Source organism: Trichomycterus rosablanca, chromosome 13 (assembly GCF_030014385.1).
Source record: "Trichomycterus rosablanca isolate fTriRos1 chromosome 13, fTriRos1.hap1, whole genome shotgun sequence".
NCBI classification, from domain to species: domain Eukaryota; kingdom Metazoa; phylum Chordata; class Actinopteri; order Siluriformes; family Trichomycteridae; genus Trichomycterus; species Trichomycterus rosablanca.
This window is the reverse complement of record NC_086000.1, coordinates 24043080-24059059: the sequence shown is the minus strand read 5'-3', so window position 1 is coordinate 24059059 and position 15980 is coordinate 24043080. Positions and strand designations below refer to the sequence as shown.

The 15980-nt window shown below is 41.5% G+C and overlaps 1 protein-coding gene across 1 annotated transcript in view; it reads left to right on the top strand.

The window, feature by feature from the left end:
* The window catches only part of tpo (thyroid peroxidase), a 42159-nt gene extending 26618 nt beyond the window's left edge, over positions 1 to 15541 (top strand). The window contains exons 8-12 of the mRNA XM_063007963.1: positions 8407 to 8665; positions 10223 to 10393; positions 14644 to 14881; positions 15121 to 15329; positions 15454 to 15541. Of these exons, the coding sequence (XP_062864033.1) occupies positions 8407 to 8665; positions 10223 to 10393; positions 14644 to 14881; positions 15121 to 15325 (873 nt within the window). The 3' untranslated portion in view covers positions 15326 to 15329; positions 15454 to 15541. The remainder of the gene's footprint in view (positions 1 to 8406; positions 8666 to 10222; positions 10394 to 14643; positions 14882 to 15120; positions 15330 to 15453) is intronic.
* The last annotated feature ends 439 nt before the right edge of the window (positions 15542 to 15980 follow it).

The following is a 15980-nucleotide window of genomic DNA, read 5'->3' as shown; positions in this document are numbered from 1 at the left end:
TTGCCAGACTAAGTTGAAATATTTCTGACACAACATGTGGTGCTTTGTAGTAGCACTGGTGAGTACCCACTGACAGTGGTCTAAAGAGGAACAGCCACAAACCGTTGGCAGGTTTTTGGGTCACCAGGACTCACTAATGCCAGGCAACTTGAAGATGATTGCATCTGGTATAACCTAACAAATGGGATATTGTGGCTTAAAGTGCAGAAAATTTTAACACTGTAATGAGATGAATGTGTCAACACAAAGTCTCCATGCTAAATCCTGTCAACCATCAAAAGCACCTACTATGGCCATGCAGGCATCACAACTGGACAAAAGAGCAATGAAATAAGGTTGAACCACCAGTAGTATGAAGCCAACCCCAAGAAGCTCTGCAGCAGTTTGATGTTTCCAGGTGAAGGCCAGCGCTGTATGGCATCCACTTTTGCTTGGTCTGTTGCCATTCCTTCCCTGCCCCTGATATGTCCCAAGATGAGAATGCCCTGTTGCTTATGTTGCACTTTTTGGGATGCAGCTTGAGCCTAGCAAAGCAGATTTTGTTGTGCACTGTGCAATGAAAATAAAGGCATTCTATTCTAGATGGCAGCGAAAACCTGCTCTATAGTATAGGGCTTAATCAAAGCTGAGCCTGTGTACCAGCAGGTCACCCAGGTATACAACACCCTGGTCCCGAGGAAAGCCCACAAGTATCCTCTCCATCAACGGCTTACATGTGGAGGGGGCATTACAGAGCCCAAAGGACATGACCAAAAACTGCCATAATTCGTCACAAGCTGGTGAATTGCTTAATGAGCCCTGCCACCGCCATCTCATGAACCTTTTTCTTGGGTGATCTGGTGTTTCGCCAAGGGCAGGTGGTGCAGGTACAACAGGATCGGTGCCACCATTCTTGTATCAGTGACGTGATGGACCAGGCCTGTTTGTGTGCAGTACATGCCACTTGCTGCGAACACCTTGCGAAAGCTTTGTAATAGCTCCTAAAGCCTTCAACCCTGCACCTTTGTCAAATCCTCGTCAATCCATCGTCACATCTACCTGATGGTGTCCTTACTAGTCATTGCTTGAGTTTGCTGCCTGTGACTTTGGTGGTTTTCCCCATATCCATTAGCAGTGCGTGTTCTGCTTCTCCAGCAGACCGGGGATCAAGAGGTCTTTTCCCAACAGACCGGCTTGCTACCGCTGAGCTCTGCTCTTCATGTGCTGTCACACATGAAGTGAGTGATGCTTTAGCCCCTTCGAGCCATATTGTCTTGTTGACAATTTAGTATTCCGATGCTCGTAGAACTCCCACGCTCCACTGCAGTTGTTGTGTGGCAGACGCACCAGCCTTGGCTTCCATCACCAGATGTCTCACTTCTATGTCGCCAGCTAGAATAAACATTATGGCACCAAGATATCCACTCCCACTCTTAAAAATCCAGCAAGCAGGCACTGATTGCCACAATTTTTATATGACCAAACTATGTGGACACAACCGTAATCTGGTTGTTGATTTCATTACAGAACTATGGCATTAATATGCACTTCCTGCAGCTATAACAGCCTCTTCTCATCTAGAGAGTGTGTCTCTTTATTCTCAATCACTCAATAGTGCATTTATGAGAATTGCTATTACAATTCATTTTTAAGCAAGAGGGTTGTGAGTTGCCTCATAAAATTCTGTCTCTTTATGGACTTCGCTTTGTGTGCAGGTGCACAGTCATGCCACAAAAAGAAGCATGTAATTTATTTTACATACTATATATACAGATTGTATATTATTATATACACCTGTTAACAATAGTTGGGACTGAAGAACCTAAACTCAGTAATTAGGATGGGTGTTCACATACTTGGCAATATAGTGCATATTTTGTCGCTCAGGTTGTGCAGCGGTAAAACACGCTAGCACACCAGAGCTGACATTTCGAAAACTCAGCTCTGCCATCTGGCTGGGCTGGGAGGCTACATGAAAAATGATTGGCTTGTTGTTCATACAGGGTGGGAAGCCGGATAAGGACAGGGACCTCATAACTGATGCAATTATGAAAACCATAACATTAAAACCACCTCCTTGTTTTTACACTCAATGTCCATTTTATCAGCTCCATTTACCATATAAAAGCACTTTGTAGTTCTACAATTGCTGACTGTAGTCCATCTGTTTCTCTATATACTTTTTTAGCCTGCTTTCACCCTGTTCTTTAATGATCAGGACCACCAAAGAGTAGGTATCATTTGGGTGGTGGGTCATTCTCAGCACTGCAGTGACACTAACAGGGTGGTGGTGTGTTAATGTGTGTTGTGCTGGTATAAGTGGATAAGACACGTCACTGTCACTGCTGGACTGAGAATAGTCCACCAACCAAAAATATCCAGCCAATAGCGCCCCATGGGCAGCGTCCTGTGACCACTGATGAAGGTCTAGAAGATGACCAACTCAAACAGCAGCAGTAGATGAGCGATCGTCTCTGACTTTACATTTACAAGATGGACCAACTAGGTAGGAGTGTCTAATAGAGTGGACAGTAAGTGGACATGGTATTTAAAAACTCCAGCAGCACTGCTGTGCCTGATCCACTCATACCAGCACAAGACACACTAACACACCACCACCATGTCAGTGTCACTGCAGTGCTGAGAATGATCCACCACCTAATTAATACCTGCTCCTGACAATTGAAGAACAGGGTGAAAGCAGGCTAAAAAAATATGTATAGAAACAGATGGACTACAGTCAGCAAGTGGAGCTGATAAAATGGACAGTGAGTGTAGAAACAAGGAGGTGGTTTTAATGTTATGGTTGAGCGGTGTATATATACAGGGGTTGGACAAAATAACTGAAACACCTGGTTTTAGACCACAATAATTTATTAGTATGGTGTAGGGCCTCCTTTTGCGGCCAATACAGCGTCAATTCGTCTTGGAAATGACATATACAAGTCCTGCACAGTGGTCAGAGGGATTTTAAGCCATTCTTCTTGCAGGATAGTGGCCAGGTCACTACGTGATGCTGGTGGAGGAAAACGTTTCCTGACTCGCTTCTCCAAAACGCCCCAAAGTGGCTCAATAATATTTAGATCTGGTGACTGTGCAGGCCATGGGAGATGTTCAACTTCACTTTCATGTTCATCAAACCAATCTTTCACCAGTCTTGCTGTGTGTATTGGTGCATTGTCATCCTGATACACGGCACCGCCATTGGATGCACATGGTCCTCCAGAATGGTTCGGTAGTCCTTGGCAGTGACGCGCCCATCTAGCACAAGTATTGGGCCAAGGGAATGCCATGATATGGCAGCCCAAACCATCACTGATCCACCCCCATGGTTCACTCTGGGCATGCAACAGTCTGGGTGGTACGCTTCTTTGGGGCTTCTCCACACCGTAACTCTCCCGGATGTGGGGAAAACAGTAAAGGTGGACTCATCAGAGAACAATACATGTTTCACATTGTCCACAGCCCAAGATTTGCGCTCCTTGCACCATTGAAACCGACGTTTGGCATTGGCACGAGTGACCAAAGGGTTGGCTATAGCAGCCCGGCCGTGTATATTGACCCTGTGGAGCTCCCGACGGACAGTTCTGGTGGAAACAGGAGAGTTGAGGTGCACATTTAATTCTGCCGTGATTTGGGCAGCCGTGGTTTTATGTTTTTTGGATACAATCCGGGTTAGCACCCGAACATCCCTTTCAGACAGCTTCCTCTTGCGTCCACAGTTAATCCTGTTGGATATGGTTTGTCCTTCTTGGTGGTATGCTGACATTACCCTGGATACCGTGGCTCTTGATACATCACAAAGACTTGCTGTCTTGGTCACAGATGCGCCAGCAAGACGTGCACCAACAATTTGTCCTCTTTTGAACTCTGGTATGTCACCCATAATGTTGTGTGCATTGCAATATTTTGAGCAAAACTGTGCTCTTACCCTGCTAATTGAACCTTCACACTCTGCTCTTACTGGTGCAATGTGCAATTAATGAAGATTGGCCACCAGACTGGTCCAATTTAGCCATGAAACCTCCCACACTAAAATGACAGGTGTTTCAGTTATTTTGTCCAGCCCCTGTATATATACTGTATATACCTGTATATACAGTGTATCACAAAAGTGAGTACACCCCTCACATTTCTGCAGATATTTAAGTATATCTTTTCATGGGATAACACTGACAAAATGGCACTTTAACACAGTGAAAAGTAGTCTGTGTGCAGCTTATATAACAGTGTAAATTTATTCTTCCCTCAAAATAACTCAATATACAGCCAATAATGTCTCAACCACCGGCAACAAAAGTGAGTACACCCCTTAGTGAAAGTTCCTGAAGTGTCAATATTTTGTGTGGCCACCATTATTTCCCAGAACTGCCTTAACTCTCCTGGGCATGGAGTTTACCAGAGCTTCACAGGTTGCCACTGGAATGCTTTTCCACTCCTCCATGACGACATCACGGAGCTGGCGGATATTCGAGACTTTGCGCTCCTCCACCTTCCGCTTGAGGATGCCCCAAAGATGTTCTATTGGGTTTAGGTCTGGAGACATGCTTGGCCAGTCCATCACCTTTACCCTCAGCCTCTTCAATAAAGCAGTGGTCGTCTTGGAGGTGTGTTTGGGGTCATTATCATGCTGGAACACTGCCCTGCGACCCAGTTTCCGGAGGGGGGGGGGGGGGGGGTTCAAGCTCTGCTTCAGTATTTCACAGTACATATTGGAGTTCATGTGTCCCTCAATGAAATGTAACTCCCCAACACCTGCTGCACTCATGCAGCCCCAGACCATGGCATTCCCACCACCATGCTTGACTGTAGGCATGACACACTTATCTTTGTACTCCTCACCTGATTGCCGCCACACATGCTTGAGACCATCTGAACCAAACAAATTAATCTTGGTCTCATCAGACCATAGGACATGGTTCCAGTAATCCATGTCCTTTGTTGACATGTCTTCAGCAAACTGTTTGCGGGCTTTCTTGTGTAGAGACTTCAGAAGAGGCTTCCTTCTGGGGTGACAGCCATGCAGACCAATTTGATGTAGTGTGCGGCGTATGGTCTGAGCACTGACAGGCTGACCCCCCACCTTTTCAATCTCTGCAGCAATGCTGACAGCACTCCTGCGCCTATCTTTCAAAGACAGCAGTTGGATGTGACGCTGAGCATGTGCACTCAGCTTCTTTGGACGACCAACGCGAGGTCTGTTCTGAGTGGACCCTGCTCTTTTAAAACGCTGGATGATCTTGGCCACTGTGCTGCAGCTCAGTTTCAGGGTGTTGGCAATCTTCTTGTAGCCTTGGCCATCTTCATGTAGCGCAACAATTCATCTTTTAAGATCCTCAGAGAGTTCTTTGCCATGAGGTGCCATGTTGGAACTTTCAGTGACCAGTATGAGAGAGTGTGAGAGCTGTACTACTAAATTGAACACACCTGCTCCCTATGCACACCCGAGACCTAGTAACACTAGCGAGTCACATGACATTTTGGAGGGAAAATGACGAGCAGTGCTCAATTTGGACATTTAGGGGTGTAGTCTCTTAGGGGTGTACTCACTTTTGTTGCCGGTGGTTTAGACATTAATGGCTGTATATTGAGTTATTTTGAGGGAAGAATAAATTTACACTGTTATATAAGCTGCACACAGACTACTTTTCATTGTGTCAAAGTGTCATTTTGTCAGTGTTGTCCCATGAAAAGATATACTTAAATATCTGCAGAAATGTGAGGGGTGTACTCACTTTTGTGATACACTGTATATTTCAGGATCTGAAATCATGAAAAAATGTGAGCATTAATATGAATTTAATGTTGACTAAGTAACAATTTAGGATTGGGATGAAGATTAAGCACTATGGCTTAGGAGTGTAAAAGCCCTGGGGCGTAATTAAATTAGAATGAACTAACAGCTCAAGTTGAACAATGACTGCAATGGAACATGGCTTTTTAAGTTAATTTATGCTAAATGTATTCCATAAATTACTTATGCTTCGGCAACCTGACCTCCAACACATGATTACTAATGATGAAGCACTGCAGATTTAGCTATTATTCTCCTAATCGCTCATAAGTATATGCTCCACTTTGGGGTTTAACTAATCCTGGTGGGTCCTAATGTTATGGATTATCAGTATAGAATTATATACTGTAAAAAGGGTGTTCATCACTCTGTGATAAGACAAACTGTCTACAAATAGGGGAAATGTATTACTGTTGACACTTCTCATAGGATGTAGGGGGTTCATACAAAGATCAATAGCACAACATGCAATGCTGACTGAGGTATAAAAGCCAAGGATAATTGCACTAGTAGTAATATCCAGAATCTGGCAAAGACTATGTATGTGTTCTGTCATGAATCCAGCCTCTCTGTGCTTCCGGAACTCATGCTTTATGTGTAAGTGCCAAGCCCCCTGTCTCCGGGAGCACATGGTTTAAGGGGTTTTGTTTATGGCTTTAAGTCGACTCTTTTTCATGAGGATTGGACAATTAAGCTAATGATCCACAGCTAAAACTCAAGGCAGGATGAATGCTCATTGTATATAAGGACTGTACTGTAGATCATTCAGGGGAGGGTATTTATAGGTTAGATTAGGTTGTTTTGGGTTTTTATGCTTAGAGAATCATGTATTGTACTGTAGTTCATGTATCATGTCTTGTATATTAGATCATATATCTTGCTTGGGAATCTTGCTTAGAGAATCATGTTTTGTATTCTAGATTATGTAGCTTGCTTAAGGAATATTGCTTAGAGAATCATGTCTTGTTTTATGTTAGAGCATTAGCACTGTGTTAGCTGTCAGGGTGTAGCTTACCTTAGAGTTGAAGATAATTTAAGATCTTGTTTCTGTGTGTTTAGATTAGCATTAGCAGTTGGCATTTAGCATAGTAGTTAGCTCTGCGAAATCTGGTCTTGTTTATTGTAATGTATTTGTAATTGTATTTGTTTGTAACGTGTGCTTTTATATCCATGCTTGCCTCTCATCTTGAGCCCTGCGTTACATGTTCACAATGGAAAAAGAGGAGAAAACAATATGGAGGGGAAATTTCTGGTCTCCAAAACAAAAATCTAATTCTTTTAAAGTGATTCAGGACAATGTTGTTGATAAATCAGGCAAGAGTTAATTTGGAGGGAAAACACTGTACACCAACACCAAGGTCTATTCAGGGTCATGGTAAAAGTAAACCAACAGTTCTACTTTTTTTTGTTTTTGTACAGTTTCAATTTAGGAAAAAGACTTTAACCTAGTTAAGCTAGAAGTTGATATAATAATAAAGAAATAGGGATCTTTATGTAATATGTCTCAGGCTGCTTACAAGTAAAGTTCATTAATAGAATTGATTTTGCACAAGCAGACAGATAAATGTGGAAACATTTGCTCAAATACTACACTGAGAACAGCGTAGGAGAAAACTAGTTTAGCTTCTTGTTGTATAATGTATAATGCTGTCGCTAAGGATTTCAGTATTAATTTGTCCTGTACCCCAGAGCAAAACTGCAATATGCTGCTTCTAAAGTGCCACTGCTGATTCTTTTATCATTCACAATACCTGGCAAAATTAAGTAGCATTTAATTAGTCGAGCCATTTGCATATTGGGTAGGGAAGCATTTAGAATGTATATTGTTCCTAATGCAGGCCAATGCAGAATTGCTAATGCTGTGGAGTGCCAACACGAATGTGATTCACAACAATGGGCAGCAGCTAAATTTAGGGACTAAAGGCTGTGTGCTGCACTACTAAAGCCTGTCCATCTTGAGCAGTCTACGCTGGATCAAAGCAACATTTCACTGCCCACAGAAGGATCTATAAGGTTGAATGCAGCATATGGTCCTTAAGTTGAAGTAGCAGAGAGACTAAAGTTTTATGAGACAAAAGTAGATAGAATGCATCAAGCAGAGTGTGCAATGCTTTAACAAAGTCCCAAAGGTTCTGACTTTTCCAAAAACCATTACCAGTGGCTGATGGCATAGCAGCTACATTTTAGCTTCATGGACGGAGAGTTTTAATATACACATCAGTGCTTCTGAGGAAACAGCGGAAGGCAAATTTGCAGTTAGACAGACATGTGTCATTGTAAAGTACTTTAACTTAAAAGCTATTTCAACTTAAAAATTGGGGGACACAGCCAGATGCATTTCAGCAAGATAATATAAACCACATTGAGTGGTCCCAAATTGCCATATAGGACATACATAGAGTGCAAGTGGAGGATCAGAGGTAGTGATGCACAATATGTGGACTTTAATGAGTAATTCTGTCTGGCTTCTCAAACATTATCAGTACATTATTAGGAATTACAAATATTTGACTAAGACATCTTGTGGGTCTTAGCCCTAAAGTAGCAGTTGTAATAGCATTTCCTTAAGTTTTTTTTAATCACTTGATATAAATCTAAGACAGTCTCCTTTTCTTTTTTTTTTTTTTTTACAGATAATCACTATGAGAGATTACATTCCAAAAATCATAGGAGAAGAAGCATTTAAGCAAACCATCGGGCTTTACAAAGGCTACGATGATTCAATAAATCCGTCAGTCTCCAATGTGTTTGCCACAGCTGCATTTCGCTTCGGGCATGCCACAATCTCATCACACATTATTCGACTGAATGAGAGCTTCCAGGAGCATGAACACTTTCCCTCTTTAAGTCTTCATAAAGCCTTCTTCAGTCCATGGAGGATCATCAGACAAGGTATATATTTTCATCTTTAGCTGCTCTTGTGTACTGATACCAAATCAGTATTAATTACATTCTTTATAAAGTTGAAATATATTCTGGAAGTATCTTCTCATTTTTAGATTTCTATACATTTACAGACTCTAGTGTCACATGATAATCCCATGGTAATGACTACAAATACTTTCTCCAAAACATTAAAGCCAGTCACCACTTTTTTATAAGCTGCAGGTTTTCAAATTGTTGAGACACAGACTCATGGATATCAACTGTCTGTGAACAGAAAAAGGAAAAAATACATTGAATAGTTTTACATGGCACAATAAAAAAAAATGTGTAGCACCCACCATCCTGAAACTGTAGCAGTGAAAGTGGTGGTTCAGTGCTTAATGCTCTGGACTAGGGACTAAAAAGTTCAAATCTTCAGTCATTTCTTCACTAATGAAGGTGGTTGCTTGGTGCTGAATGGCTTTGAAATACTAATTGGAAGATTGTTAGTTCAAATGCCAGCCTGGACAAGTGACCACGGTTGGGTCCCTAAACAGGGCCAATAATTGTCAATTGCTTATGCCTAGTTCACACTACATGATTTTTGCCCTGATTTTCGCTCTGCGACTGGTCGGCGCTAGATTTGCCGGCTCGGGAGCAACTCGGCATTTGCTCGGCGATCGAAACTCGGCTCTCAATCGCTAAGTGTGAACTACTCAACAACTCGATCCGAGCGACTCGCCAAGCACTCGCCGAGCGCTCGGCGACCGAAGCGAGATTTCTAGCATGTCAGATATCTGAATCTGAGTTGCCCGACTGGCAATGAGTGCTATGTCGAACAGCCAATGAGAACGCAAGATACGGGGTGAGTGGAAACGCAGGGGAGGAGTTGTAAAAAGGTGGGACAGGGGCATAATATAGTTTATATCAGAATACATCGGCACACACACAAGTTTTATAGTATTTCTGACCTGATCGTTCTCTACAAAACATAACACCAACACTGTATTGCAAAAATATTTATTAATCTCCGACTCACTACAGAACAATCCATGCTGTTCGCGTAGCCAAATCCACTCAGATTCATTTATTTTTTCTTTGACGTGCATTTTTGGACATGGTATCGTTAAACCTTTCGTCACTTCTGGCGTTTGTTTTCGTGACAAAACGTAGTTTGGGAGACCAGAGAAGCTCACCTGCGATTCCAATTGGTAGATTGATAGATGGTGTAGTGTGAAACCGCCAATTGCCGATCAGTCGTGTAGTGTGAAATACACACCGACTTGAAATACTCCCGATTACAAGAGATCCAGTTATGTAGTGTGAACTGTACAGCGACCTGATGACTTGGAAAGTCGCGTAGTGTGAACTTGGCATTAGTCATTAGTGGCAGCTAAGTAAAAGGAAACATTGTAAACAATGACAGACCTGTTTATTGAACCTGATTTCAGTTTATATGTTTAAAGACTGTGCCAACACTTAACACATTACACCTACTAAACACATTACAATGTATAGAGCATCTTAGTAATTGTTGAGTTTAAAAGCTGAAGATTAACCTCTCTGGCTAATTCATCTCTACAGGAGGATTAGATCCAATACTGCGAGGTCTTCTGGGTCGACCAGCTGCCAAACAGAACCCACAGCATCTCATGACTGAGGAATTAAGAAAGAAGCTAATGGTGCTTACTATTCCAGAGGAGCTAGACTTGGCTGCTTTAAACCTCCAAAGGGGTAGAGATCATGGTCTTCCAGGTAACTGCAAACAAAATGATAAGACTGATACTGAATGTTACAGGTTTGCAGTCTCAGCAGTTTGGTTATTCATTATTTATTGGGTAGTAACTTCAACTACAGAATGTTAGTTTCATCACAGTCCCACACAATCTTTAAAAGTCATCTTAACCCTGACTATTTAATCTGCCTCTTACCTTGCCATATAGCCAATTGATTTAGAAAGATTAAATAAAGAGATTAAATAAGGTATCTTTTAGATCTGATTTAAAAGCTTCTGACATTTAATGTATTCATGTAGGCTGAAAAGTAAGGTTTAAGACAATGAAACCTAAAGTATAGCACAATTTAAAAGTTAGGTACCAATATAAAGAGAGAGAATATAATATGGAATACATTGACTTCATAATATGAAATACACTGACCTCATAAATGCTCTGTTGGGCACAAATGGGACTAAATGGGTACAAATTTCCCCAGACCTACTTTAAATATCAATTTGGAATTAATTTGGAAGTATATATCATGCATTTGACTTTAGAATGGGATCTTTAACAAGTCTATGGTAAGTGTCCACAAACATTTGATCATAGTGTACTTGTCTTGACTACCTTATAAAAATAATGATCATTATTAATAATAATAATAGATAGTATTAATGGGCGGCACGGTGGCTTGGTGACTCGGTGGGTAGCACCGTCGCCTCACAGCGAGAAGGTCCTGGGTACGATCCCCAGGCCGGGCGGTCCGGGTCCTTTCTGTATGAAATTTGCATGTTCTCCCTGTGTCTGCATGGGTTTCCTACGGGAGTTCCGTTTTCTTCCACAGTTCAAAAACATGCAGTCAGGCTAATTGGAGACACTAAATTGCCCTATAGGTGAATGGGTGTGTGTGTGTGTGTGGACTCGCGCCCCGTCAAGGGTGTTACTGTATGCCTTGCGCCAACTGAAAAGCTGGGATAGGCTCCAGCAACCCCACCCCCCCCACCCCCTTCACGCAACCCTAATTGGATAAGCGGTTAAGAAAGTGAGTGAGATAGTATTAATACTAATAACAGTATTGTCAATCAACAGGGCACTGAAGAGCAGTGGTAGCTCAGCGGCTAAGGTACTGGTCTAGTAATTGGATGGTTGCTGATTTTAGCTCCACCACTGCCAAGCTGCCACTGGTAGGTCCCTTAGCAAGGCTCTTAACACATCAATTGCTTTCACTGTATTTACTCAATATTGTAATTCACTTTGGATAAAAGCATCTGCTAAATGCCATTAAAGCAAATATTTACTAGTTAGTGGGGAAAAGAAAAACAGCAGGAGGTTTTAGTTTTCTTCTCTGTTGTCTTTACATGTGAATTACAAAGCATCTGATGAATATGTGAATACATGATTTATTTAGAAATATATCTAGTTATTGTCTGTAGACCATAAGCTTTCCTACAAATGGGTTTAATATCATCATTCTCTTTCTTTATATTAGTACCTAACTTTAAGATTGTGCTATATTTTAGGTTTCAAGTTATTATATGTAGGCCAGAAGCTTTCCTATTATTAAAAATTGCTTAACCCATACGCAAATATAATACATGTACATATACAGTGGGGGAAATAAGTATTTGATCCCCTGCTGATTTTGTAAGTTTACCCCCTTACAAAGACTTGAACAGTCCATATTTTTATGGAAGGTTTATTTTAACAGAGAGAAACAGAATATCAACAAAAAATCCAGAAAAAAAACATTAAATAAAGGTTATAAATTAATTTGTATTTAATTAAGGGAAATAAGTATTTCATCCCCTACCAACCAGCAAGAATTCTGACCCCCACAGACCGGTTATGTGCCCATGAGGCACACAAATTAGTCCTGTCCTGTCACAGAATCAGTTTCTTCCATTCAAATCACTTGACCACCATGGGCAAGACCAAACAGCTATCAAAGGACGTCAGGGACAAGATTGTAGACCTGCACAAGGCTGGAATGGGCTACAAGACCATCAGCAAGAAGCTTGGTGAGAAAGAGACCACTGTTGGTACGATCATTCGAAAATGGAAGAAATACAAGATCACAGTCAATCGCCCTCACTCTGGAGCTCCATGCAAGATCTCACCTGGTGGGGTAAGAATGATTCTGAGAAAGGTGAGGTCAGCCCAGAATTACACGGGAGGAGCTTGTCAATGATCTCAAGGGAGCTGGGAGCAGAGAAATGCTGGATATGACCCCAAGAACACCATCCCCACTGGGCATTTCTCTGCCTCCAAACACGGCGAGTGGAGTTGATGCTAAAGAGCTCAATTCTGGTCTCATCTGACCATATCACATTCTCCCAAGCTTTCTCGGAATCATTCAGGTGTTCATTGGCAAACTTCAGACGGGCCTGTACATAAGCCTTCTTGAGCAGAGGGACTTTGCGGGCACTGCAGGATCTCAATCCATTACGGTGAAGTGTGTTACTAATGGTTTTCTTGGTGACTGTGCTCCCAGCTCCCTTGAGATCATTGACAAGCTCCTCCCGTGTAATTCTGGACTGACCTCACCTTTCTCAGAATCGTTCTTACCCCACCAGGTGAGATCTTGCATGGAGCTCCAGAGTGAGGGCGATTGACTGTGATCTTGTATTTCTTCCATTTTCGAATGATCGTACCAACAGTGGTCTCTTTCTCACCAAGCTTCTTGCTGATGGTCTTGTAGCCCATTCCAGCCTTGTGCAGGTCTACAATCTTGTCCCTGACGTCCTTTGATAGCTCTTTGGTCTTGCCCATGGTGGTCGAGAGATTTGAACGGAAGAAACTGATTCTGTGACAGGTGTCTTTTATAGAGGGACAGGACTAATTTGTGTGCCTCATGGGCACATAACCGGTCTGTGGGGGTCAGAATTCTTGCTGGTTGGTAGGGGATCAAATACTTATTTCCCTTAATTAAATACAAATTAATTTATAACCTTTATTTAATGTTTTTTTTCTGGATTTTTTGTTGATATTCTGTCTCTCTCTGTTAAAATAAACCTTCCATAAAAATTATAGACTGTTCAAGTCTTTGTAAGGGGGTAAACTTACAAAATCAGCAGGGGATCAAATACTTATTTTCCCCACTGTATAAATTTTTCATATATAAAATACACAGATCAGCCATAACATTAAAACCACCTCCTGGTTTCTACACTCACTGTCCATTTTATCAGCTCCACTTACCATATGGGAGCACTTTGTAGTTCAACAATTACTGACTGTAGTCCATCTGTTTCTCTGCATACTTTGTTAGCCCCATTTCATGCTGTTCTGCAATGATCAGGACTCTCCCAGGACCAGCACAGAGCAGGTATTATTTGTGTGGTGGATCTTTCTCAGCACTGCAGTGACACTGACATGGTGGTGGTGTGTTAGTGTGTGTTGTGCTGGTATGAGTGTATAAGACACAGCAATGCTGCTGGAGTTTTTAAACACCTCACTGTCACTGCTGGACTGAGAATAGTCCACTAACCAAAAATATCCAGCCAATAGCACCCTGTGGGCAGCATCCTGTGAGCTTTGATGAAGGTCTAGAATATGACCAACTCAAACAGCAGCAATAGATGAGTGATCATCTCTGACTTTACATCTACAAGGTGGACCAACTAGGTAGGAGTGTCTAATAGAGTGGACAGTGAGTGGACACGGCTCATACCAGCACAACACACACTAACACACCACCACCATGTCAGTACCATGTCAGTGTCACTGCAGTGCTGAGAATGATCCACCACCCAAATAATATCTACTCTGTGGTGGTCCTGATCATTGAAGAACAGGGTGAAAGCAGGCTAAAAAGGTATGTAGAGAAATAGATGGACTACAGTCAGTAATTGTAGAACTACAAAGTGCTCCTACAGTATATGGTAAGTGGAGCTGATAAAATGGACAGTGAGTGTAGAAACAAGGAGGTGGTTTTAATGTTATGGCTAATCAGTATGTACATACACACATTTTATTATGGGTATTTCATATATGTTATAAACCTATATCTACATATATCCATGAGGATACATGTATGTTATAGTAATATATCACCCCATAGGTAACATACATGGAAACAACATTATTGATATAGGGGCATAGATGTCATATATTACATTTCCTTGTGGGAACACATGTAAAACATTGAGTTTTTGTCAAATTCTCATTTTGAACAGTTATAAGATTCTACATGTAAATCTACTCATTATAAAAGAAATCATACAGACACGTTTAAGGTGCTTGCAGCAGCACCTAAGGTCGTTAATATCTCTATCAACTGTATTTTAGGTTACAATGACTGGAGGCTATTTTGTGGGTATGACAGAGTGGAAAGTAGAGCAGATCTGATGGATGTGATACACGACAGTGCCTTGGTTGAAAAGATAATAGATCTGTACGGGCATCCCGACAATATTGATGTGTGGCTGGCAGGACTGCTAGAGGATCCATTGCCTGGTGCTAGGACCGGCCCTCTCTTTGCATGCTTGATCGGAAAACAGATGAGGATGCTTCGGGAAGGTGACAGGTACGGCTTTTCAACCACTTTTGTTTTAGACAGTGAATTGTGATCCAGTTCAAAGACCTTGTCAAGTCAAAAGTAAACAGTGAAGTACACTTCAGTACAGATCAGTAAAAAGTCATTTTATTTGTAGAGTGTAGCATAGATGCTTGGAGTTCAAGTTGAAAAAAGAGAGTCTTTTAATACTACCTGCAGTCAGAAATATGACATGTCAATCAAGTGTTTGTATACTGGATGTGTTTCAGATTCTGGTGGGAAAATCCTGGAGTGTTTTCTCAGCAGCAAAGACAGGAGCTACAGAAGCACTCACTGTCTCGGGTCTTTTGTGACAGCAGTGGCCTTAAAGAGGTTCCTCTTGATCTCTTCAGGGTGGGAACCTACCCCGAACAGTTCCTTATGTGCACAAACATACCATCAATGAATCTAGCTGCATGGAAGGAGAACCCCTAAAATGGTAATACATTAGTGTTGGTCCATTATAATATTAGGCATTTAAGAACAGGAATCAAAAATTGAGAAGTGAATGCAATAAATTGGGAATGTGTGTGTGTGTGTGTGTCTGTGTGCGTGTTACACAGCAATGGACTGTTAAAGATTGGTGTGGTGATTCTGCCTTCTGTCAAGTGTCTACTGGTGGTGAGACCTAGACTCTGGCCAAGACAAAGCAATTAGTAAAAATCAATAAATTAATGAATAAATAATTTTGTAACGGTAGTCTGATAAAGGCCAGGTATTATTTTATTGCAATTTAAAACCCAGTTTGATGTATTTATTCATTGTCATGCTTAAAGTTGAACCACCTGGTTAATTGTTTGAGGATGACCTGAATATTTTTAAGCTAATACTCATTATTCCATCCTCTTTTTGCACTGGCAACAAAAGACCCCCATGGTTTCAATGCCTTACACTTTCTCCATCTTAAACTCCTTTTGTCCAAACTTCAATTGAGCCCTAAGGTGTCATTTTTAAAGCAAATGCTTCTTTCTTAAACAATGTAATGCTTAGTTAACTGTGGACAGTAACACCTCGGTTTCAGCAGAACTAAATGACAGACCACTGTGATGTTTGTGGTTGTAATGATAATCTCTAATAGAAATTAGAAGGT